The 27,616-nt window shown below is 42.8% G+C and overlaps 1 protein-coding gene across 1 annotated transcript in view; it reads left to right on the plus strand.

The window, feature by feature from the left end:
* The window catches only part of LOC106579414 (pro-neuregulin-3, membrane-bound isoform), a 442,960-nt gene extending 415,568 nt beyond the window's left edge, over positions 1 to 27,392 (plus strand). Inside the window, exons 7-9 of the mRNA XM_045702613.2 lie at positions 8,043 to 8,161; positions 18,042 to 18,197; positions 26,515 to 27,392. Of these exons, the coding sequence (XP_045558569.2) occupies positions 8,043 to 8,161; positions 18,042 to 18,197; positions 26,515 to 27,283 (1,044 nt within the window). The 3' untranslated portion in view covers positions 27,284 to 27,392. The remainder of the gene's footprint in view (positions 1 to 8,042; positions 8,162 to 18,041; positions 18,198 to 26,514) is intronic.
* Positions 27,393 to 27,616: the final 224 nt, after the last annotated feature.

The following is a 27,616-nucleotide window of genomic DNA, read 5'->3' on the forward strand; positions in this document are numbered from 1 at the left end:
CTATCCATATATAATAAGTATATGCATATTCTAGTTACTGGGTAGGATTAGTAACCAGATTAAATCGGGTACATTTTTTTTATCCAGACGTGCAAATGCTGCCCCCTAGACCCAACAGGTTAATGTGCTTCTTCTTGAGCCACTCCTTTGTTGCCTTGGCCGTGTGTTTTGGGTCATTGTCATGCTGGAATACCCATCCACGACCCATTTTCAATGCCCTGGCTGAGGGAAGGATGTTCTCACCCAAGATTTGATGGTACATGGCGCCGTCCATCGTCCCTTTGATGCGGTGAAGTTGTCCTGTCCCCTTAGCAGAAAAACACCCCCAAAGCATAATGTTTCCACCTCCATGTTTGACGGTGGAGATGGTGTTCTTAGGGTCATAGGCAACATTCCTCCTCCTCCAAACACGGCGAGTTGAGTTGATGCCAAAGAGCTCCATTTTGGTCTCATCTGACCACAACACTTTCACCAGTTGTCCTCTGAATCATTCAGATGTTCATTGGCAAACTTCAGACGGGCATGTATATGAATTCTTGAGCAGGGGGACCTTGCGGGCGCTGCAGGATTTCAGTCCTTCACGGCGTAGTGTGTTACCAATTGTTTTCATGGTGACTATGGTCCCAGCTGCTTTGAGATCATTGACAAGATCCTCCCGTGTAGTTCTGGGCTGATTCCTTACCGTTCTCATGATCATTGCAACCCCACGAGGTGAGATCTTGCATGGAGCCCCAGGCCGAGGGATATTGACAGTTCGTTTTGTGTTTCTTCCATTTGTGAATAATCGCACCAAATGTTGTCACCTTCTCACCAAGCTGCTTGGTGATGGTCTTGTAATGCAAATCAATTTATAACATTTTTGATATGCGTTTTTCTTGATATTTTTGTTGTTATTCTGTCTCTCACTGTTCAAATAAACCTACCATTAAAATTATAGACTGATCCTTTCTTTATCAGTGGGCAAATGTACAAAATCAGCAGGGGATCAAATACTTTTTTCCCCCACTGTACTACCATTTCTATAGGAGTAGTTACAACAATCTAACAATGGAGCTTTTAGCATATCAAAAAAGGCTTGATATACCTCTTCCGGTATGCCTCATGCCCTAGGGTTTTTCCAGACTGAAAGGATTTAATAGCCTCAAAAAGTTATTCCTCTGTAATTTGGCCTTCGCACTGATCTTTCTGTACATTTGTTAATTTTCCATTTTTTGTATTATTTGGAAAGAATTCCTTACCGTAATCTTCATTCGGTGGGAGAGGATGAAATGGAAAAGAAAACATCTGAACATCTGTCTCTTTAGCCAGAAACTGCTTTTTTGTTATTTATGAATATGGAATTGAATGACCTCTGAAGGTACATGTCAAGGTATCCCAAACAATAAGTGGATTTGCTGTTCCTATATTATACTGGAATTATTCAGTTATACATGATTTTGTCTTAGTTAAAAATAAGTTGTCCTCCAGTAAACTTTGATTAAATTTCCAATATCCCCGTCCACGTGGATATTCTATAAGAGTTATGTGAAGGCCAATTAGAAGATGATCGCATTCTGTCTCCTATTGAAACTTTTTAAACCTTTGATGCAAGAGAGAAAGAGACAAGAAAGTAGTCAATATGACTAGCTTGATTAAGTCTCCTCCATGTATATCTCACTAGGTCGGGATTTTTTAGTCTCCAAATATCCACTATTTCTAATGTGTCCATAATATTAGTGATTTCCTTAAAACCTGTTGGGGATCTTATCCCGGTATAGGGATTCATTGTCAAGAGACCATGGCGGGAAATTCAAAACTGCAAGAATCTAATAATTTCAATTTCTCAAACAATCAACTATTTCTCACAATTTGAAAGATAAACATCTCCTAAATCCAACCACATTGTCCGATTTCAAAGAGGCTTTACGGCGAAAGCATAAAGTTAGGTTATGTTAGGAGAGTACATTGAAAATAGCTGTGTGTAATGTTTTGTCAATTCAAAGACAGGCGTCACCATAAGCGGATAACCAGCTAGAATTATGCACCAACCTTTGACAATCTTCCTCAGATGACACTCCTAAGACATTATGTTACACAATACATGCATTTTTTGTTCCATCAAGTTCATATTTATATCCAAAAACAGCATTTTACCGAAGCGGTGAAAATCAGATTTTTTTTTTCTCTCAAATGCTTCCGGTGAACAACGTTACAAATCACAAAATTACTATTCGATAACATTGGTAAATTATAATATTGTCATTCAAATATTCATAGTTTAACATTTCGTAAATGCTACTGCAATGCCAGATTTCAAAATAACTTTACTGGGAAATCACAATTTGCAATAAACCGGGTGCTGTGCTAAGAACAATAGGCTAGGCTATACAGGTTAGCACCATCTTGTAACCATGTAATATCAAAATTACTATTGTCAATATTCCCTTACCTTTGATTATCTTCATCCATTGGCAATTCCAGGCATCCCAGGTCCACTGCAAATGTGGTTTCTTTCAACAAAGTTCATAATTGATGTCCCAATAACTCCAAGTTGTTAGCGCTTCGGTAGGCTACTAAAAAGTAGCGCGGGGGGGGGGGGGGGGGGGGGGGAGTCACGGCGAAAAGTAAAAAAAAGAATCTATTTACATTCGTTCAAACATGTCAAACGTTGTTTAGCATCAATCTTTAGAGCCATTTTTAACGTGAAACATCAGTAATGTTTCAACCCGACCTCTCCTGTGTCTTGAAAAACGTCTTTGAAAAACGTATCGCATCACATGATTACGCAGGTGCAGCCAATAATGAAGTGACGACATCCCAGGGAGGTCAACTTCTCTTCCTTGTCATCCGGTCTCTGTTCATCATAGACGCTTCAAACCACTTTATAAAGATCGTTGACATCTAGTGGAAGCAGTAGGAGTTGCGAAATGAATCCTTTCTCACTGTGGTATCTAATAACAATGACAAAAAAAAAATAGTACAGCCACAAAATTATAATTTTTTCTCAGGTTTTTGCCTGCCATATGAGTTTTGTTATACTTACAGACACCATTCAAACAGTTTTAGAAAATTCAGAGTGTTTTCTATCCAAATCTGGTAATAACATGCATATCCTAGCTTCTGAGTTGGTGTAGGAGGCAGTTAAAAATGGGCACATATTTTTTTCAAAATTCTCAATACTGCCCCCTAGCCCCAACAGGTTTTAAGGGCACAGTGATGATAGTTTGTAGAGTGATTTCCTTTACGGTCCATTGAACTACTTAACACTGTGTTATAGTCACCTACCCTAATGATTTGATCATTTGTTGCCTCTAGGTTCAATAAATTGGTAGAAATATTTTCGAAGAAGTATGGATCATCCTGATTTGGACCATATAGATTAATGATCCAAATCTCTTTTTCGTCCACTTTCATATTCAAAAAGATCCACCTTCCTTGCAAATCATTCCTAACTATTTGCACATTCAGATCGACATTTTTGTTAATTAATATCATCACACCTATTGAGTTCCTTTGTCCATGACAGAAAATTATTTCACCACCCCCTTCCTTTTTCCATGCAACTTCATCTAAGGATGTAGAGTGAGTTTCTTGTAAACAGTATATGTTATATTCCTTTTCTTTTAGCCACGTAAAGACTGATCTTCTTTTTATAATCTGCTAAACCATTACAATTATAACTGGCTATACTTATTTCACCCCTTACCATAACTAGATACTATTCTCAGTCTAAATTTATCATAATTAGTGCTTGTGAAGTTACTGCCATAAGAGGTATTATGACGGTCAAAACTAGAGCTTTCAAATGTCTGATATTTAGAATTCAAGAAGTAGGTTCTAACAATATATGTTTATTCCCTTGCCTGTTTGCATGTGAGCAAATACCACAGATTTTAGAAAATTGAGACAAGATATTATGTGTGTAGTAAATCTGAGTAAGTTGATGTGTATGATATTGGATGTGATTTAGTGAGCGTGTGTATGATGTCTGTATCTGTGTAAGACTATAATGTGTGATGTCCAAATAAATAATAACTCCGCCAATTTGCATGGTTGAGTGTCTGTGTGTAACATGTAGTGCGTATAGCCTTAATATTCATGATGATAATTGTAATCCATATCGTAACACCATCATAGTTGCATCATAATTACCTTAAACATAATTGAAAAACACATTCCAGCATTTCCATAGCAATTGAGGTTTCACATGATCCTGAAAGAGACCTTCCATTACTATAGAGAGGGCTTCACTACAGTACAAATGTATCCCGTACAATATGTTATTATTCCCCAATGTCCCTATTCTTATATCTTCCCCTTGCTTGTTGTAAACATATACAAACATGTAGACAAAGACATAGAAAAGATAGACAAACAAGCAACATTATCAATTATAGAACAGTTCTCAACAATAGAGAGAAAGTTGAGAGGAAGAGAAGAGAGCGAGATCAAGCTTGTATGTGTATGTGTATGTATTAGTCTGTATGTGTAAGTAAACATGTAACTGAGTACATGTGTGTTCATATCCACTCCATATTGTTTAGATATTTTTACAGTTCCCATACTTTCTTTTTTTCGTAACCTGAAGTCCCTGTAGAATTTAGTACAGCCATGGTTTTATGGAGCTGTCTCAGAATAGCTGTCCATCTGTAAAGAGTTTGTCCACAATGAGTAACCCTTCTCCCTCTATTGCCTCTGTACAGGATACAGTCTCTTGCGATGTTCGTTTATCTCCCATGGAAATTGGTCACTGAGCCTGAATTTGGTCCCTTTAAGCTCCCTTCGCCTGCTTTTGATCAGCTCCTTTTGTTGGTAGTGTTCAAATTTTGCGATGATCAGTTGGGGACCCTTGGTCTTGTCGCTCCGAACTCCAAGTCTGTGTACACGATGGAAAGCCACCTTGTTTACAGTCTCTAGAGGAAGTTTCAAGGCAGATTGCATGAATTCTCTGATCGCGTCCTCTGGCTTATTCCCAGATAATATTAGATTTTCTCGCATGCTACGACTTTGTATGTCTAGCAGCGACTCCTTCATTACCCTGTTTTCCCTGAGTAGACAATCCATTTTAAAATCGTGGATTTTTACCTTGGCTGTGAGTGCCTTGTTCTCTCCTTGGAGCATGAGAATTTCACTCTGGCAAAACTCCAAACTCCCCCTCAGCCCTACTACCTCCTCACACAACTTTTCCATTGTTGCATGGGTTCCAGCCAGAGCACTAGCCTCTACTTCAACGGTAAGTAAGTTGTCCGTGTCTGTAGAATAATCAGTTTTTCTTTTTTTGTCGGGTTAGAGTTATTTTGTGAGGTCATCGGATCTTTCCATGATGGAGTATGTTGTTCCTCCATAGCGTAAAGCTGTTGGTACTCGTCGATTTCCCTCAGGATCTCCTTAGTATCCAGGTTGGCTCTTTACTGCAACCAATTGTTTTTCAAAAGTTTTTAATGTGTCTTTCCCACGACGACAACGACCGGTGTCTGTAGTACAGCCACCTAGCACTGTTGTTGGCAACCAAGAGGCTGTGAGTTCAAATCCAGGCTGAGGTTGAGTCCCAAGTGTGTTCACAGTAAATCCTTTTACTGTAATACATATCCTATAAAATGACAATAACTTACTGGTTCCTGAGTTGCTACGTACATATTGGCACCCTAAAAAATATTGTCTATTTTACTAAATAACTCCCTAATTCTTCTAAAATAAGTAAAACAATACAAAATCATTTTGATCCCAACTTGTAATTTAATTTTCAACATTGCAGAACCAATTTTATTTCTGTAAACGTAAGGTATTAATTTTCATTTATATAATAAAGACAAATGGTATGGACAAAATGATTGGTAGTTGGCTGCACAGCCTTTGGCTAAGATAACTGCCAACAAAATCTTCTTGTAGCCATCAATAAGATTGGTGCACATTTCTACTAGCAATGTGGCCAACACTTCAATGTTTGATTCAGGTTTAACCCTAACCCTCACCCTAACCCTGCTGATTTCATGAAGTCTTGCACACATTCAAAGACCCACTACCAGAGACAGCATCACAACCCCACATCATTATTGAACTTCCCCATGTTTGATTGTAGGGAGGTCTTTCTTTTTCTTTGAATGGTTAATTTGGTCATTGGTGAACATAGGAAGGCCCCATTGCTGAATGAGACACAAGAAAGCCTGATTGAACTATAAAAATAATAAACAAGCCTAAATCCAAGGGAAAATGTTCTGTGGACCAATGAAACAAAATTAGAGCTCTTTGGCAATACAGATTAGCGTTGTGGTTACTGACGACCAAATGAAGCATTCAATGAAAATTACAATCAAACAGGGGAGGATTGACAATGCTGTGGGGTTGCTTTGCTGTCTCTGGTACTGGGGTCCTTGAACGCGTGTAAGGCATCATGAAATTAACAGATTATTAGGTGTTTTGGAGTACAATGTTCAACCCAGTGTCCCAAAACTGGGTCTCCATTGAAGGTTGTGGATCTGCTCTGGAGTGGCCAGTGAAGAGTCAAAATCTGAATCACATCCAAAACTTATGGCGAGATCTGAAAACAGTTGGTGGAAGGCACCCCTTAAACATTGAAGAATTAGAGCAGTTTGATGCTAGAAAACGGGTCAAATTGCCAGAAGAACGGTGCAGCAAGCTCATTGATGGCTATAAGAAGCATTTGTCTTTAGTTATCTTGGCCAAAGGCTGTGCAACTAAGTACTAGCCAATAATTTTGTCCATGTCATTTGTCTTTATTTTCTAAATAAAAATGTGTGATAATAAATCATATTTATTGACCTTCTGAACCTCTGTGTGGATATTTTGGGCAGGATGAACCTGTTACTGAAGCTCCTACTGTGTTGCATTAGAGTGCTGTGGAGTGGGTGTGCGTCATTGTCCATGAACATGTGTGTTTTAGCTTTTAGACTTCTATGAACATGCCATGCATTGACTCTAGAATGCATCTTGATTGTAGAACTTCCTTTCTTTAGTTTTTTTTTTTTTTTTAATAGGGAATATATTTGGCCGCACCTGTATATGTCAATAAAAACACAAACAACAACAAAAACTAAAATGTGACAGATTGTTTAAGAGAGGAGGTGCCACAACTGGCAATTACAGAAGTCTCCAGCAAAACGTTTTATCTCATAGTTTTACGACATCCTGGTCATGTTTGCACCGACAGACTCCTGTGACACCGGTTGCAATCCTACCTTCTCATGTCACATTCCTCTTAAGTCCGTTCCCCCCAGCCAAGTTTGTGAGGGTGGTCAAAATGATCAAATTTCCCTGCGCCGGAGGAGAACAAGCTGTAACAGGTCCCTAAGGGAGTCAAGGGTGTAAAGGGAGAGAAGAGTGAGTGAGCTTATCAGCAATGAGAGCTCTGAAAAAATCAACAAATGTGACCCTATTCACTAGTGCAATACACCATTCACTGTGCATGATTTAAGTAGGGAATAGGTTGCAATTTGAGACATAACCTAAGTCACATCCAATCGCTTTAATAATGCACCGTAAGGATGAAGGCTGACAAACATAAGAACTTTAGTCACTGGAATTACACTAATATCTGCTGTTATTCTCTGTGTTCATGGGGCTTTGGGGCATCGCACTGAGCCTTGCGTGTGTCAAGGATCCCAGTAAAGGGGCCCTTGTGAGATAATGGTTCTAATTTTGATAGAGGAAAAAATAGAGAATTGAGGCGAAATTCTTTAGGAATCCATTAATGTAATCTTGTCTGGGATTAATTCCTGGCCTGTAGAAAGTCGTGGGAGAGCCGCCATGGAGTGTAATCAGAAAGTGTTGACTTAATCTGTAGTTTAATTAAAGGGACTCTGCCTGGGCTGGGAGGGCCATATATCACGGGGGAACATCTCCTACATTGACTCAGGACTATTGCGGCTGCTTCTGCTGAGTGTATATCGTGTTATCTTTGGCTATCGTGTATGTGGGCTTGTGTGCGTACGTGTATTCATTATGTTTGTATATGTCCACAAACTGTATGGGGTCCTAATATCTACTTTCCAATTTCCTATTTTCCTCAAATCATGCCCTTATTTGTCCTTTGTTTTCTTTCACAGCAGTGCTGCAAATCTCATGGGTCCTCTCCTCCTGAAGGGGACAGCAGTCTGCCAGCTGGCACACCCACAGCAGGTCCACCTATTCTCAACAGAGCACTCTCCAAAGGGAAACGCTTCAGGTACTTGTACAGTAGAAATTCTCCTCTCGTTCTTCCCCCACCTCTAGTTTAAATGGGCCGCTCCAGTTACAGAAGTGGATGCAGCCAGGTAAGACATTTATTCAACCCCAAAATGGCACAATATGTTATTGGAAAAAAAACTGTGCTTTCATGGAATGTAAAAAAGATTTATGGTAATTGTAATTGGTAATAAACACGTATTTAGGCTCCGTTGCAAAGCACAAAGGCCCTTATCTGCATCAAAAGCAGTCTGAATCGGAACATTTCCGTTTGATTTACAGTTTTACGAAGTTAGCGGCTAGCATGAAAATCACACTGATGGCTTCACAACAGATGGGGAAATGTAAACTCAGCAAAAAAAGAAACGTCCTCTCACTGTCAACAGCGTTTATTTTCAGCAAACTTAACATGTGTAAATATTTGTATGAACATAAAAAAATACAACAACTGAGAAATAAACTGAACAAGTTCCACCGACATGTGACTAACAGAAATGGAATAATGTGTCCCTGAACAAAGGGGGGGGTCAAACTCAAAAGCAACAGTCAGTATCTGGTGTGGCCACCAGCTGCATTAAGTACTGCAGTGCATCTCCTCCTCACGAAGTGCACCAGATTTGCCAGTTCTTGCTGTGAGATGTACCCCACTCTTCCACCAAGGCACCTGCAAGTTCTCGGACACTTCTGGGGGGAATGGCCCTAGCCCTCACCCTCCGATCCAACAGGTCCCAGACGTGCTCAATGCGAGTGAGATCCGGGCTCTTCGCTGGCCATGGCAGAACACTGAACACTGTCTTGCAGGAAATCAGGCACAGAACGAGCAGTATGGCTGGTGGCATTGTCATGCTGGAGGGTCATGTCAGGATGAGCCTGGAGGAAGGGTAACACATGAGGGAGGAGGGATGTCTTCCCTGTAATGCACAGGATTGAGATGGCCTGCAATGACAACAAGCTCAGTCCGATGATGCTGTGACACATCGCCCCAGACCATGACGGACCCTCCACCTCCAAATCGATCCCGCTCCAGAGTACAGGCCTCGGTGTAACGCTCATTCCTTCGACGATAAACGCGAATCCGACCATCTGGTCCAGCGACGGTGGGTTTGTGCCCATAGGCGACGTTGTTGCCGGTGATGTCGGGTGAGGACCTGCCTTACAACAGGCCTACAAGCCCTCAGTCCAGCCTCTCTTGGCCTATTGCGGACAGTCTGAGCACTGATGGAGGGATTGTGCGTTCCTGGTGTAACTCGGGCAGTTGTTGTTGCCATCCTGTACCTGTCCCACAGGTGTGATGTTCGGATGTACCGATCCTGTGCAGGTGTTGTTACACTGCGAGGATGATCAGCTGTCAGTCCTGTCTCCCTGTAGCGCTGTCTTAGGCGTCTCACAGTACGGACATTGCAATTTATTGCCCTTGCCACATCTGCAGTCCTCATGCCTCCTTGCAGCATGCCTAAGGCACGTTCACACAGATGAGCAGGGACCCCGGGCATCTTTCTTTTGGTGTTTTTCAGAGTCAGTAGACAACCTAAGTTTTCATAACTGTGACCTTAATTGCCTACCGTCTGTAAGCTGTTAGTGTTTTGATGACCGTTCCACAAGTGCATGTTCATTAATTGTTTATGGTTAATTGAACAAGCATGGGAAACAGTGTTTAAACCCTTTACAATGAAGATCTGTGAAGTTATTTGGATTTTTACAAATTATCTTTGAAAGACAGGGTCCTGAAAAAGGGGCGTTTCCTTTTTTGCTGAGTTTATATTTGTATATTCAAATAAGATTGCAATTGCAATAGATCTTGGTATATGATGTGTTCATGTGCCATGTATTTCTTTATAATTTCCTGTTTCTGATATCCAAGATGGCGTAACAGTCAGGCGTCTTTGTCTTCGTCTTGTTGTGTCCCGTGTATATATCTTTTTTCTTCGTATATATTTCATATATATTTTTTTCTGTTTTTTAACCTCAACTTCAACATACTCTCCTGCAACCCGCCTCACCCAATGTGGTATGGAGCTGCTATTTTCTTTACTTTAGAACCCCCAACAGCAGCAAACTAGCTACTAGCTAGTAGTCAGCTAGCCACTGCTAGCGGTCATCAGCTAACCTTTATCCCGGTCAACTCCAGCCAGTCTGCACAGCGCGATTCAAGTGCTCATCTGCTAGCGATTCAAGTGCCCATCTGCTATCCTGCTATCCGTGGCCCGCTAGCTGTCTAGAGCATATCGGACTGTTAGGTGAATAATTCCATCAGCCAATTTCTTGGGCTACAATAAATATTTTGCCAATTGGCCTGGACCCTTTTACTGCTTACACGGAGCCCTACCGATCCATCATGACTGGTCTGCCGACATAACTGCCCGAGGGGGCTACAACAGACTATTCTGTCGCAACGTCCCCCTAAGGCCATTCTGCTAGCCTGCTAACCCTGGCCCACTAGCTGTCTGAATCGGCGTGTCTCCAGCCCGTCTAGCTACTCACTGGACCCTATGATCACTCGGCTATGCATGCCTTTCCCTAATGTCAATATGCCTTGTCCATCTCTGTTTTGGTTAGTGATTATTGTCTTATTTCACTGTAGAGCCTCCAGCCCTGTTCAATATGCCTTAGCTCGCCCTTTTGTTCCACCTCCCACACATGCGGTGAACTCACCTGGTTTAAATGGTGTCTCTAGAGACAATACCTCTCTCATCGTCACTCAATGCCTAGGTTTACCTCCACTGTATTCACATCCTACCATACCCTTGTCTGTACATTATGCCTTGAATCTATTCTTCCGTGCCCAGAAACCTGCTCCTTTTACTCTCTGTTCCGAACGCACTAGACAACCAATTCTTATAGCCTTTACCCATACCCTTATCCTACTCCCCCTCTGTTCCTGTGGTGATGTAGAGGTTAATCCAGGCCCTGCAGCGCCTAGCTCCACTCCCATTCCCCAGGCGCTCTCATTTGTTGACATCTGTAACCGTAAAAGCCTTGGTTTCATGCATGTTAACATTAGAAGCCTCCTCCCTAAGTGTGTTTTATTCACTGCTTTAGCACACTCCGCCAATCCAGATGTCCTAGCCGTGTCTGAATCCTGGCTTAGGAAGGCCACCAAAAATCCTGAAATTTCCATCCCTAACTATAACATTTTCAGACAAGATAGAACTGCCAAAGGGGGCGGAGTTGCAATCTACTGCAGAGAGAACCTGCAGAGTTCTGTCATACTATCCAGGTCTGTGCCCAAACAATTCGAGCTTCTACTTTTAAAAATCCATCTTCCCAGAAACAAGTCTCTCACTCACCATTACCGCTTGCTATAGACCACCTTCTGTCCCCAGCTGTGCCCAGCTGTGCCCTGGACACCATATGTGAACTGATTGCCCCCCATCTTTCTTCAGAGCTCGTGCTGTTAGGTGACCTAAACTGGGACATGCTTAACCTCTATGGGCTAGGTGGGACGCTAGCGTGCCACCCGTGGTGCACTCCATCAACAGCAGGTGCATTTCAAGAGCGGCAAATTTGAATCCAAATAAATGTCAAAATTCAAATTTTTAAAAAATACAACTATTTTACACCATTTGAAAGATAAACATCTCCTTAATCTAACCACGTTTTACGATTTCAAAAAGGTTTTACGGCGAAAGCATAAATTTAGAGTATGTTAGGACAGTACATTTACAAGAGTTGTGTGTAATGTTTTGTCAAGTCAAAGACAGGGTCACCAAAACCATAAAACCAGCTAAAATGATGCACTAACCTTTTACAATCTCCATCAGATGACACTCCTAGGACATTATGTTAGACAATGCATGCATTTTTAGTTCTATCAAGTTCATATTTATATCCAAAAACAGCGTTTTACTATGGCATTGATGTTGAGGAAATCGTTTCCCTCCAATAACCGGCAGTCAAGTCAGCGTCACAAATTAAATAATTAAAATTAGAAAACATTGGTAAAATATTATATTGTCATTTAAAGAATTATAGATTTACATCTCTTGAACGCAATCAACTTGCCAGATTTAAAAATAACCTTACTGGGAAATCACACTTTGCAATAATCTGAGCACTGCGCCCAGAAAAATACGCGTTGCGATACAGACTAGACGTCATGTTGGGGAGATCTAAAATCGAAAATACTATGTAAATAATCCATTACCTTTGATTCTCTTCATCAGATGTCACTTCCAGGTATCACAGGTCCATAACGAATGTAGTTTTGTTCAAAAAAGCTCATCATTTATGTCCAAAAATCTCCGTCTTGTTAGCACATGATCTAAGCCAGCCGGACTTCTCGTCATGAACGAGGGGAAAAAATATATTTCCGTTCGTTCAAACATGTCAAACGTTGTATAGCATAAATCATTAGGGCCTTTTTTAACCAGAACATGAATAATATTCAAGGTGGACGAATGCATACTCTTTTATAACGTATTGGAACGAGGGTACCCAACATGAACTCGCGCGCCAGGTGTCTAATGGGACATCATCGTTCCATGGCTCTTGTTCGGTCAGATCTCCCTCCAGAAGACTCAAAACACTTTGTAAAGGCTGGTGACATCTAGTGGAAGCAATAGGAAGTGCCAAAATATTCCTCAGCCCCTGTGTTTTTCAATGGGATAGGTTTAAAGTCAATACAACACATCAGGTATCCACTTCCTGTCAGAAAATGTCTCAGGGTTTTGCCTGCCAAATGAGTTCTGTTATACTCACAGACACCATTCAAACAGTTTTAGAAACTTTAGAGTGTTTTCTATCCATATATAATAAGTATATGCATATTCTAGTTACTGGGTAGGATTAGTAACCAGATTAAATCGGGTACATTTTTTTTATCCAGACGTGCAAATGCTGCCCCCTAGCCCTAACAGGTTAACACCGCGGCCGTCCTACAATCTAAGCTAGATGCTCTCAATCTCACACAAATTATCAATGAACCTACCAGGTACAACCCCAAATCCGTAAACACGGGCACCCTCATAGATCATCCTGACCAACCTGCCCTCCAAATACACCTCTGCTGTCTTAGCGATCACTGCCTCATTGCCTGCATCCTCCGTAAAACACTTCAGCGAGCAGGCCTTTCTAATCGACCTGGCCCGAGTATCCTGGAAGAATATTGACCTCATTCCGTCAGTAGAGGTTGCCTGGTTATTCTTTAAAAGTGCTTTCCTCACCATCTTAAATAAGCATGCCCCATTCAAAAAATGTAGAACCAGGAACAGATATAGCCCTTGGTTCACTCCAGACCTGACTGCCCTTGACCAGCACAAAAACATCCTGTGGCCTACTGCATTAGCATCAAATAGCCCCCGCGATATGCACATTTTTAGGGAAGTTAGGAACCAATATACACAGGCAGTTAGGAAAGCAAAGGCTAGCTTTTTCAAAAAGAAATTTGCATCTTGTAGCTCAAACTCCAAAAAGTTCTGGGACAATGTAAAGTCCATGGAGAATAAGAGCACCTCCTCCCAGCTGCCCACTGCACTGAGGCTAGGAAACACTGTCACCACCAATAAATCCACGATAATTGAGAATTTCAATGAGCATTCTTCTACGGCTGGCCATGCTTTCCACCTGGCTACCCCTATCCGGGTCAACAGCCCTGCACCCCCCACAGCAACTTGCCCAAGCCTCCCCACTTCTCCTTCACCCAAATCCAGATAGCTGATGTTCTGAAAGAGCTGCAAAATAAGGACCCCGACAAATCAGCCGGGCTAGACAATCTGGACCCTCTCTTTCCAAAATTATTCGCCGCAATTGTTGCAACCCCTATTACTAGCCTGTTCAACCTCTCTTTCGTATCGTCTGAGATCACCAAAGATTGAAAAGCTGCCGCAGTCATCCCCCTCTTCAAAGGGGGAGACACTCTAGACCCAAACTGTTACAGACCTATGTCCATCCTACCCTGCCTTTCTAAAGTCTTCGAAAGCCAAGTTAATTAACAAACAGATCACCGACCATTTCCAATCCCACTGTACCTTCTCCACTATGCAGTCTGATTTCCGAGCTGGTCATGGGTGCACCTCAGCCATGCGCAAGGTCCTAAACGATATCATAACCGCCATCAGTAAAAGACTATACTGTGCAGCTGTATTCTTCGACCTGGCCAAGGCTTTCGAATCTGTCAATCACCACATTCTTATCGGCAGACTCAACAGCTGTAACAACCGTCGTTAGGAATGGACCAAGGCGCAGCGGGAATGTGGATACTCATGTTTATTGATGAAAAAACAAGTAAAGTATCCACTGGAAAACCAAACAAAACAATACTCACGACGGCAACAGTGTGACAGGCTAAAAAAGCAGTGATCACAAACAACTACCCACAACCCCAAAGAAAAACACACACTCCTATATAGGACTCCCAATCAAAGGCAACTCAACACACCTGCCTTCAATTGGGAGTCCCAATCACCAACAACCATTCACACACACAAAATCCCCCTGCCACATCCTGACCAAAACTAACACAATTACACCCTCTGCTGGTCAGGACGTGACAGTACCCCCCCCCCCCCCTCAAGGTGCAGACCCCGGAATGCACCTAAAAAAAAGAAAACACAAACAAAATCCCCAATACCTCAACAAAACCAATAAACAATAACCCCTACACAATAAGGGAGGGAAGGGAGGGTGGCTGCCGTCACCGACGGCACTGTGCTACACCCTCCCTCCCCAACCCACCTCTCCTGGAGGTGGCTCAGGTGCAGGACGTGGACCTCGCTCCACCTTCGGCGTCGCCCACTTCGATGGCGCTGATAGCTGCGCCGGGCAGACAGGCCACTCGGGCTGACCCTGGCAGACGGACCACTCTGGCTGGGCCGGAAGACATGCGGGCCACTCGGGCTGGGCCGGAGTCCACTCGGGCTGGGCCGGAGGACAGGCGGGCCACTCGGGCTGGGCCGGAGGACAGGGGGCCACTCGGGCTGGACCGGAGGACAGGCGGGCCACTCGGGCTGGACCGGAGGACAGGCGGGCCACTCGGGCTGGGCCGGAGGACAGGCAGGGCACCCTGGCAGATCCGGGTAGTCGGGCACCTCTGGCAGACCCGGGCAGTCGGGCCACTCTGGCAGACCCGGGCAGTCGGGCCACTCTGGCAGACCCGGGCAGTCGGGCCACTCTGGCAGACCCGGGCAGTCGGGCCACTCTGGCAGACCCGGGCAGTCGGGCCACTCTGGCATCTCCGGGCAGTCGGGCCACTCTGGCATCTCCTGGCAGTCAGCTCTGGCGACTCCTGACTGGCAGTCAGCTCTGGCGACTCCTGACTGGCAGTCAGCTCTGGCGACTCCTGACTGGCAGTCAGCTCTGGCGACTCCTGACTGGCAGTCAGCTCTGGCGACTCCTGACTGGCAGGCAGCTCTGGCGACTCCTGACTGGCAGGCAGCTCTGGCGACTCCTGACTGGCAGGCAGCTCTGGCGACTCCTGACTGGCGAGGCTGGGCTGACACACTAGACGCCTGATGCGTGGGGCTGGTACTGGACGTGCCAGCCTGGAGACACGCACCTCCATGCTAGTGCGTATAGCGGGAAACACCGGACCTTCGAGGCGCACTGGCGGTCTTGAGCGCAGGGTTGGCATCACCCCTTCCGGCTCGATGCTCACATCACACTGGCACATGCGGGGCGCTGGTACAGGGCAGACTGGCCTGTGCGTCCGTATAAGCGAGATGGTGCGTACCTCAGCGTAACATGGCGCCCTCCACCTCATACGCACCTCCTTGTAATCACGGGTAGCTGGCTTACGGCTCTTCCTTGGCCTGGCCAAGCTACCCGTGTGCCCCCCCCAAAAAAATTATTGGGGGTGCCTCTCGGGTTTCCTACCCAACCGTGTTCCAGCATAACGTTCCCGTTGGTTCCTCTGTCCAGCTGCTTCCACTCTCCTGAGTGCCTCCACCTGTTCCCATGGGAGGCGATCCCTTCTGGCCAGGATTTCCTCCCAGGTGTAGCATCCCTTGCCGTCCAGGACGTCCTCCCATGTCCATTCATCCACCCTGTTCTCCTGTGGCTTCCTCCTCTTCCGCTGCTTGGTCCTTTGGTGGTGGGTAGTTCTTTAACAACCGTCGTTAGGAATGGACCAAGGCGCAGCGGGAATGTGGATACTCATGTTTATTGATGAAAAAAACAAGTAAAGTATCCACTGGAAAACCAAACAAAACAATACTCACGACGGCAACAGTGTGACAGGCTAAACAAGCAGTGATCACAAACAACTACCCAAAACCCCAAAGAAAAACACACACTCCTATATAGGACTCCCAATCAAAGGCAACTCAACACACCTGCCTTCAATTGGGAGTCCCAATCACCAACAACCATTCACACACACAAACCCCCCCTGCCACATCCTGACCAAAACTAACACAATTACGCCCTCTGCTGGTCAGGACATGACAACAGCCTTCGCTTCTCAAATGACTGCCTCGCCTGGTTCACCAACTACTTCTCAGATAGAGTTCAGTGTGTCAAATCGTAGGGCCTGTTGTCCGGACCTCTAGCAGTCTCTATGGGGCTGCCACAGGGTTCAATTCTCTTCTCTGTATACATCAATGATGTCGCTCTTGCTGCTGGTGATTCTCTGATTCACCTCTACGTAGACTACACCATTCTGTATACTTCTGGCCCTTCTTTGGACACTGTGTTAACTAACCTCCAGACGAGCTTCAATGCCATACAACTCTCCTTCCATGGTCTCCAACTGCTTTAAATGCAAGTAACACTAAATGCACGCTCTTCAACCGATCGCTGCCCGCACCTGCCCGCCCGTCAAGCATCACTACTCTGGACGGTTCTGACTTAGAATATGTGGACAACTACAAATACCTAGGTGTCTGGTTAGACTGTAAACTCTCCTTCCCAGACTCCCATTAAGCATCTCCAATCCAAAATTAAATCTAGTATTGCCTATTTCGCAACAAAGCATCCTTCACTCATGCTGCCAAACATACCCTCATAAAACTGAATATCCTACCAATCCTTGACTTCGGCAATGTAATTTACAAAGTAGCCTCCAACACTCTACTCAGCAAATTGGATGCAGTCTATCACAGTGCCATCCGTTTTGTCACCAAAGCCCCATATACTACCCACCACTGCGACCTGTATGCTCTTGTTGGCTGGCCCTCGCTTCATATTCGTCGCCAAACCCACTGGCTCCAGGTCATCTATAAGTCTTTGCTAGGTAAAGCCCCTCCTTATCTCAGCTCACTGGTCACCATGGCAGCAGCCACCCGTAGCATATGCTCCAGCAGGTATATTTCACTGGCCATCCCCAAAGCAAATTCCTCCCTCACTAACTTTAAGCACCAGCTGTCAGAGCAGCTCACAGATCACTGCACCTGTACATAGCCCATCTGTAAATAGCCCATCCAACTACCTCTTCCCCATACTGTTATTTATTTATTTTTGCTTCTTTGCACCCCAGTATCTCTACTTGCACATTCATCTTCTGCACATCTATGACTCCAGTGTTTAATTGCTAATTGTAATTGCTTTGGCCTATTTATTGCCTATTTATTGCCTTACCTCCCTAATCTTACCTCATATGCACACACTGTATATAGACTTTTCTATTGTGTTATTGACTGTACGTTTGTTTATTCCATGTGTAACTCTGTGTTGTTGTTTTTGTTGCACTGCTTTGCTTTATCTTGGCCAGGTCGCAGTTGTAAATGAGAACTTGTTCTCAACTGGCCTACCTAGTTAAATAAAGGTGAAATAAATAAAAAATAATAATAATAATTGCTATAGAGAAACTACAATGTGGGTACTACAGTGTGGCCCTTTAAGCATCTATAACCACTGACCCAATTGTTATCCATTTGTGACCCTTTTCAATATTTTGACCAATGTTTTCTGTTTCTGTCTTACATATACTTTAACATGGCTCGTCCCAGGAGTAGCTCCCTGTCCCTCAGTCCAGTCCAAAGACACTGGGACACTCATCACATGAGGACCCCGCCCATCTCTCGAGGACCAAGTGTTGCTGGCCCCGCATATAAACACCTGGAGGAGGTGGAGTCTACAGAGATGGAGGCAGAGTCTTTAAGAGGGTAAGCATCTGGATGTTCTGCTTTCCTTTGAAACTGAATGAGGACAGTGTTGACGGCAAGGTTGTTTGTCTTGATAGGTCAGGTTGAATAATGTGCTTTGAAATATACTGAACAAAAATAGAAACAACATGCAAAAATTTTGATTTTACTGAGATACAGTTCATATAAGGAAATCAGTCAATTGAAATAAATGTATTAGGCCGTAATCTATGGATTTCACATGACTAGGAATACATATATGCATCTGTTGGTCACAGATACCGTAAAGAAAAATGTAAGGGCGGGGATCAGAAAACCAGTCAGTATTTGGTGTATTTGTATTTATTATGGATCCCCATTAGCTGCTGTCAAGGCAGCTCCTCTTCTTGGGGTCCAGCAAAAATAAGGCAGTTTATACCATTTTAAAAACATGAAAATACATTCACAGATTTCACAGCACACCGTGTGACCACCAGTTACCTCATGCAGCACAACACATCTCCTTCGTATAGAGTTGATCAGGCTGTTGATTGTGGCCTGTGGAATGTTGTCCCACTCCTCTTCAATGACTGTGTGAAGTTGGTGGGAACTGGAACACGCTGTCGTACATGTCAATCCAGAGCATCCCAAACATGCTCAATGGGTGACATGTCTGGTGAGTGTGCAGGCCATGGAAGAACTGGGACATTTTCAGTGTCCAGGAATTGTGTGCAGATCCTTGCAACATGGGGCTGTGCATTATCATGCAGAAACATGAGGTGATGGCGGCGGATGAATGGCACAATGGGCCTCAGGATCTTGACATGGTATCTCTGTGCATTCAAATTGCCATTGATAAAATGCAATTGTGTTCGTTGTCCGTAGTTTATGCCTACCCTTACCATAACCCCACCGCCACCATGGGCACTCTGTTCCCAACGTTGACAACAGCAAAACGCTCGCTCACACGGCGCCATACACGTGGTCTGTGTTTCTGAGGCCGGTTAGACGTTCTGCCCTATTCTCTAAAATGACATTTGAAGTGGCTTATGGTAGAGAAATGAACATAAAATTCTCTGGCAACAACTCTGGTGGACATTCCTGCATTCATAATGCCAATTGCACGCTCCTTCAAAACTTGAGACATCGAGTTGTGTGACAAAACTGCACATTTTAGAGTAGCTTTTCGTTGTGCCCAGCATAAGGTGCACCTGTGTAATGATCATGCCGTTTACTCAGCTTCTTGATATGCTACACCTGTCAGGTGGATGAATTATCTTGGAAAAGGAGAAATGCTCTAACAGATATGTAAACAAATTTGTGAACCAAATTTTTGAGAAATACACTTTTTGTGTGTCTGGAACATTTCTGGGATTTTTTATTTCAGCTCATGAAACATTGGACCAACATTTTACATGTTGCATTTATATTTTTGTTCAGTATAATATAATATAAATATTCGGTTTACCTTGAACTAACTTGAGCAAAATTAACTTAAATGACTTAAAGCTGCAAAATGTAACTTTATGGGCTACCCAACAAAATTCACATAGAAATGTGAGTTATAGATTTGTCTTTCTCATTGAAATCAAGTCTAAGGAATGGTAGATCTGGTCTATTGCTATTTCTATGATTCTATGAAGTTTCATTTTTGTATCATTTACTTTCGGTTTTGTACACAGCTGAAAATACAATATTTGTGGTTAAGGAAAATATATTTCACAGTGGTTTAGATTGTATAATGATTCTCTACACTACACTTGCTTGTTTTGTCAAACATACAGGAGTTAGGCGAACTATTAGAATTTTAGCAACCAGTCAAAGGCGAAGTGATTTTTGCATAGTGCATTTTTAACACAATTAGGTTTAAATACTTCCAAAGTATTACCTTGGTAAATTTTTTGTAACTCAAAGATGGTCTACGAAGTGCTAGATAGATAGTAAAATAGGGAAAAGTTTAAAGTGCAACCATGCTTGTATATTCTTCCCTTTATTCTGAATATCGAGAAACCTATTCCTTGCTGTAGCGCTATTCCACATTTGTCATCATTGCCTTTCCAAACACTGCGTCGGTGGTGCAAAATATAGTCACTCCTTTGCAGCAGATATTCAGCACATGCCAAGCCATAAGCATTAACCATGACTCTGCACTATTTGCCCTGTCTTCAGAATGCATTCAGTCTGGGATAATGACAACACAGCATCTTAACAGTTAGCTCTGTGTGTGATTTAAATGCCCGCCGATATTGTAAACACATTCTAATGCTGCTTACTGGCAGCGATTGAAGAAAGCATCTCAGCCATTCAACTGCAATGAGAAGTCCAAAATTAGATTGAATAGAGCAGTCAACATGAGACTAAATCCCTCTGGCACTTTCTTCGCAGAGGAGTATCCTTCAAATGTTCTCACAAGACGGTGGGCACCTGATGCAGCATTATGAGGACATGATTAGGGAGCAACCCTAGAGAGCGGGTCAGTGGTGTCAAAATAATTGATTGATTATGCTTTAGAAAGAATAAGAATAGAGGAGATACTCAACTGTACTGTACTGATTGTCAATTTTTGTGAGAAACCCCTTCCACACACACACAGGCACATGCTAAGAGGCTTCAGTGGTTAAGTGCCTTGCTCAAGGGCACAATGGGAGGAGATGGTACCTGGGATCAGAGTGATGCATCAGAAGTTGAGGCTTGACACTGTCTCCATTATGACAATATATTATTTATTGTAAATCCAAGGTTAGAAAAAAAAACGAGACGTTTCGGTCAGAGACCTTCGTTAGACAGATCTCTTTGAACACGAAACCCCCTTTTATGGGATCCAAGAGCAGCCAGCCCTCCGGTGGCCAGTTCACAACAATTTATTCTAAAGTTCAGTGTTTCCTTTTAGAAAATGTATGTTAAAATGTGAATTTACACATTCCACCACACGTTACTACAGTACAATGCACCCAATTGCCAGGTATGGGACCAATCATACTAATCATGACCAATCATGCTAATGCTGATTGAAAACTGAGAAAGGGAAAGCAAGCTATGATACCCTGATTCAACTGCTGAAGTTAGCAAATTAGGCAATTTAGTGAGTGTGAAGGAATGACGGCAGCGTTCAAAGCGCTAAATGACATCAAACTGTAGCCTCACCAACTTTGTGCACGTCCGCTATTGTGTTAAATTTGACATACCAAACGATACAGCTGATAACACCAGCAAAAAAGGCCAGTAAAACAATCATACCATGTCTATAGTCATACTCTAAAGTAAGCTATTCCTATTTAACCAAAGAGTCTTTGTGCATGTCTGCTATTGTTTTGAATTCAACATACCAAAAGATACTGCTGGTTACCATTATTATAATTTTGTCTTAGTAAATGCCAGACAAACACCAGCTAAAAAGGCCTGTAAAACAAAGCATTGCCCAATCATATCTCCATGTCACTGACAATACTGACAACACTATTCTTATTTTACTAAGGAGGTTTAGTTAGCATAATTTGCTGGCAGCTTGGAACTTGAGTGACGATGTGACTATGTAAGATGTCTGTCATTATAGCAATCCCAAATACATCCCAAATGACACCCCTATTCCCTACATAGTGCACTACTTTTGACCAATGACGTATTCATGGTTGCACCTCCATAAATCGGTTGCGTTACACCATTGCTATAAGCATTCTAAAATCAAATCAACGTTTATTGGTCACATGCACAGGATACAGGGTGAAAACGGTAATGTAAAATGGTTACTTGCAAGCTTTTCTCAACAGTGCAATACACATTTATATTAAAAAAAGTTTTATAAAGTAGTACAAAATCAAGATAAATTGTAATTTTAGGAAATATATATACAGTTGAAGTCGGAAATTTACATTGACTTAGGTTGGAGTCATTAAAACTCGTTTTTCAACCAGTCCACAAATGTCTTGATAACAAACTATAGTTTTGGCAAGTCGGTTAGAACATCTACTTTGTGCATGACACAAGTCATTTTTCCAACAATTGTTTACAAACAGATTATTTCACTGTATCACAATTCCAGTGGGTAAGAAGTTTACATACACTAAGTTGACTGTGCCTTTAAACAGCTTGGAAAAATCCAGAAAATGATGTCATGGCTTTAAAAGCTTCTGATAGGCTAATTGACATCATTTGAGTCAATTGGAGGTGTACCTGTGGATGCATTGCAAGGCCTACCTTCAAACTCAGTGCCTCTTTGCTTGACATCACGGAAAAATCAAAAGAAATCAGCAAAGACCTCAGAAAAACAACTGTAGACCTCCGCAAGTCTGGTTCCTCCTTAGGAGCATTTCCAAACACCTGAAGGTACCACGTTCATCTGTACAAACAATAGTACGCAAGTATAAATACCATGGGACCACGCAGCCGCCATACCGCTCTGGAAGGAGCGCTATGGCGGATTCTGTCTCCTAGAGATTAACGTACTTGTGCAAATCAATTCCAGAACAACAATAAGGACGTTGTGAAGATGCTGGAGAAAACGGGTACAAAAGTATCTATATCCACAGTAAAACGAGTCCTATATCGACATAACCTGAAAGGCCGCTCAGCAAGGAAGAAGCCACTGCTCCAAAACCGCCATGAAAAAGACAGACTACGGTTTGCAACTGCACATGGGGGCAAAGATTGTACTTTTTGGAGAAATGTCCTCTGGTCTGATGAAACAAACATAGAACTGTTTGGCCATAATGGCCATCGTTATGTTTGGAGGAAAAAGGGGGAGGCTTGCAAGCCAAAGATCACCATCCCAACCGTGAAGCACGGGGGTGGCAGCATCATGTTGTGGGGGTGCTTTGCTGCAGGAGGGCCTGGTGCACTTCACAAAATAGATGGCACCATGAGGAAGGAAAATGATGTGGATATATTGAGGCAACTTCTCAAGACATCAGTCAGGAAGTTAAAGCTTGGTCGCAAATGGGTCTTCCAAATGGAAAATGACCCCAAGCATACTTCCAAAGTTGTGGCAAAATGGCTTAAGGACAACAAAGTCAAGGTCTTTGAGTGGCCATCACAAAGCCCTGACCTCAATCCTATAGAACATTTGTGGGAAGAACTGAAAAAGCATGTGCGAGCAAGGAGGCCAACAAACCTGACTCAGTTACACCAGCTCTGTCAGGAGGAATGGGCCAAAATTCACCCAACTTATTGTGGGAAGCTTGTGGAAGGCTACTCGAAACGTTTGACCCAAGTTAAACAATTTAAAGGCAATGCTACCGAATACTAATTGAGTGTATGTAAACTTCTGCCCACTGGGAATGTGATGAAAGAAATAAAAGCTGAAATAAATAATTCTCTCTACTATTATTCTGACATTTCACATTCTAAAAATAACGTGGTGATCTTAACTGACCTAAAACAGGGAATTTTTACTAGAATTAAATGTCAGGAATTGTGAAAAACTGAGCTTAAATGTATTTGGCTAAGGTGTATGTAAACTTCTGACTTCAACTGTATATACAGTAAGAATATACAGTAGACTATGAAATGTGCTAAAGTTAGTAGTTACATGTTTGAACAGCTTAAATAATAATAAATTGTAGCAGCAATGGTGTGTGTGTGAGAGAGAGAGAGAGAGAGAGAGAGAGAGAGAGAGAGAGAGAGAGAGAGAGAGAGAGAGAGAGAGAGACCCGAAAGTTGAGTGGTGCCCAGTCATTCTTAACAAGGGTTAATTATTGTTTTGTCTAAATTACACTATAATGTCTTGGAAATAAGATTGCATTCCTAAATTAAGCAAATAATTAGTAGGAAACAACTTAGTCATCATTATGATGTTGTCAAATTTACTTTAGAGAGATGGCAATGTTGCCATTAGCTAGCAAACTTTGTCAAAAATACCTAGCAATACTAATGTTAGCAAGCTTAAATCCAGTGCTTTTCCCTAAATCTTAGCTAGTTAGCAAATGCTATACCACATCTAAAGTCAATCTGACAACATCTCAATGATGACCAAAGGTTTTCCAGCAAATGATTTGCCTCTAATTGAAAATGCATTGAGTACAACGTTCAGTCAGGAGTCAGTCTTCAAAATAATGTTCAAAACAATATTGTGCTGAAACATGCATCCCATGAGTAGACCCTGGCCAAAAGTAGTACACTTCAAAATGAATAGGGTGTCATTTGGGATGTAACCATAGCTCTCCCAGAGCATATTTTGCACTTAAAAGTCCCTGGCAGTATTCTTATTAACATGCCAACCTGATTGAGTATCACAGTGACTTGTAAGATACACACTGCTCTCAAACTCTTTATATATGACCTATTTCCATAATTAACATTCTTAAACAGTGCAGCATGCAGGCAGCTCAGCATATTCTTTCAACGGCTGTGAGAAGATCTTCTCTTATAGCACTGCACAAACACACGCAAACGCATACAGTATGCCGACTAGTATGCATGCATACACACACTATGCACACACACATTCAGTGTGCAGACTTTTCACGCATTACACACACACACACACAGTATGCAAGTGCACATGTAGAGTATGCACATTCCGTCACGTGTGCGCACACACACACACACACAGTATGTATTCACAAACAAACAAATACACACACACGCAGAGAGAGAGAGAGAGAGAGAGAGAGAGAGAGAGAGAGAGAGAGAACTAACTAGGATCATTTTTTTAAAAGCCGCAGAGGAGGAATCTATAGCCATAGGCAATTATTGGTAACATGAGGCTTGCAAATGCTCGGGGAACGAGTGGTATAAGAGTTTATTTTTTCTTCACCGACGTGCAAAGATTGTGACAGTTATATTTGACTAGTTGAACAAATTAACCATTGATAACCCATTTACAGATCCATCAGCAAAGCAAGGCCAATGGAAGTAGGACTGACCTATTTCTATACTTAACAGCCATACAACACTAACATCCCTCCCCCTTGTTGCCATGGAGACACCCTCTCTCTTGAAATGAGGAATGAGCAGTAAAAGATGGAGAGAGAGTGAAAGGGAGAGAGAGAGAACACAGAGACAGAGTTAGGGAGTGAGAAAGAGAGTGAGGGAGACAGAGAGAGGGGGAGGAAGGGAGAGAGAGATCAAAGAGAGAGAAAACAAGAGCGGGAAAATGGGCATGAGAAGTCACCTGTGTTTTCAATTTTGACAGTAAATCCCCATAGAGCATTGCCAGTTTCATTAAACACTGTCAGAAACACATATTTACCATTCACAGATGAAGAATGGATTGAAACCTAATTTGTCATGACAGTTATTTTGAGATATTTTACAATGCCCAGGCTTCCACCTATAATACAGAAGAACGGGGAATGTAATTAAAAATGTAAACTCAGTTACCTTACAAACGGTCTCTGAAGTAAGACAATAATAATGGCTCACTCCTAAAGGCTTGTTGAGCGGGTCTTAGTAGGTTTCATTAACAACGTATGAGATTTAAGACACTTTTTAGAGTTAGAGCTCAATACAATACCATATGTTTCTGTGTCAGTATAGTATAATACATCTTATTCTAGTGACCTTGGACACAATAGTCTCTGGTGCATATGATTTAGGTTTGGTATGGGGTTTAAAAGACACAATCTTATTTTTTTCTTGTTTACTTGTTTCAGTCCAAAAACATCCCCAACACTTAAGCATAGAGATGGTGCTGGGGAAATGTAACCACTCTCAAAATCATAGCTGGAGCTATGGATACAAGGACCGACAGTCCACGAGAATGACATGATAGTTCAAAACTAGGATTCAAATGACAACATAAACATAATCGAGTAATATAACTTTAATGTGGGTTTTGGTAGAGTAAGACAATTGTACTAAGCTCCCAAAACATTTATAAGTTATATTCTTCAAGAATAATATTGCAGGAAATACCCCAGATTGTGCCTTTTAAGCCAGTTAGCCCGATGGCATTATTTTACATTTTACTGTCAAATAGCATCTTCAACTCTGCAACACTTTCGGTTCTTCGGGCAACGTTCCTTGATTCATATGCACTCACCCACCTAATGCTAGGCCTAATTTCAACATTTCTGCTATCTGGACATTCAGGTATTCTTTCAGGCAGGTTTTCATATAGCCGCTCAAACCCGGGTCAGGCATACCCCAGCTTTGATGCTAAAGCCTTAAATCTCTGATAAGGTTGTCACAAGAGAAAGAATTTTCAGTTAAACATTTAAGCAGCCAGAGTAGACTGTCCATGCCGTAGATTATAAATAATTACAAAAGATTAGGAATTCCCAGATTTAAAAAAATATTTAACCAGTGTACAGAAAATGAAATGAGTACAGTGTACAGAAAATGAGAAATCATGCAATAAAGGTCTGGGAACAAAAGGTCATAATCTCCACCCATTTTATTTCTGTTCTCTGCATCCCTGCAGCTTTGACACTGGAAGGGATGGAGGTGACGATCGCCAGCACAGCAGGTTCCCGAATATGCAAACCATGTCTCGTTCTGCAGAGAAGGGATGGAGGGATGTTCCCTGCACCCGTCTTGACAAAGGAATAACACCCGCTCCTCCCTCTCTCCGCACACACTCCGTCCCCATCATCCCCTCTCTCCAGGAACACGACCACGAGGGGGGTCACGTGGACGGGAGCAAGGAGAGGGTCTCGCATGGAGGAGGTCTTGCCAGGCCAGGTTACATGGCGCAGGCACCTGCCGGTGGCAGCAGCCACACACCCCCTAACTCCTCCTCCTCCACCTCTGTGACTGTACTAGAGTTAGAGGACAGACCCAGTCATGTGCGTCCCTACAACATTAAGACTGCACTGGGGTCAGAGACAAGCCCTATTCACACGCACCAGGGCTCCTCTGAAACTCTAGTAGGGCCAGGGGACCCGTTCCAACACTCTAGCCTTGTGGCCTCTGGGACAGCAGAATCCGGATCAGGTGTTGCCGGGTTGAACAGCACAAACACTTTTATTGCTGTGACCGTGCTGGAGTCCAAGAAAAAGAGCATGCGGTATACACCCAGACTGCTCTACAGCTTTCCCAAGAGCAGGGGTCCTCAGGCAGGTGTCCAAAGAGAGGCCCAGGGGCTTGGTAAACAAAACGTCCCCCTGGTGAATGGAGGGGCAAACGGCTTCCTGTCAACAGTGGTGGGAAAAGGTGCTGGAATTTCTTGGGCCAAACCTTCTGCCAGCTGATTGGATTATTTCTCGCCAACTTGCAAGGAGAGACTCCGCCCACCTGCATCGATGACACGGGAGGGGGTAGGACCACCTGCTTAACTAATTGGCCCCTAGTTTCTGTAAAAGAGCCACAGCAGCCTGGACTGCAGAGAGGAATTAATTTATACATTTAAGACACTGAAAACACACACACGTATGTGAATAATGTGAAACAATGCAAACAGACATAAAGACCAGTGGGAGCTTGATATAAATGTGTATTTGAAAAAAATATAAATGATTTATATGCACTATTTAAACAAAGCTTCTACTTAGAAATCAAAATAGTGTGTCATCTCTGTTGTTTCT

This window comes from Salmo salar, chromosome 19 (assembly GCF_965601325.2).
Source record: "Salmo salar chromosome 19, fSalSal1, whole genome shotgun sequence".
NCBI classification, from domain to species: Eukaryota; Metazoa; Chordata; class Actinopteri; order Salmoniformes; family Salmonidae; genus Salmo; species Salmo salar.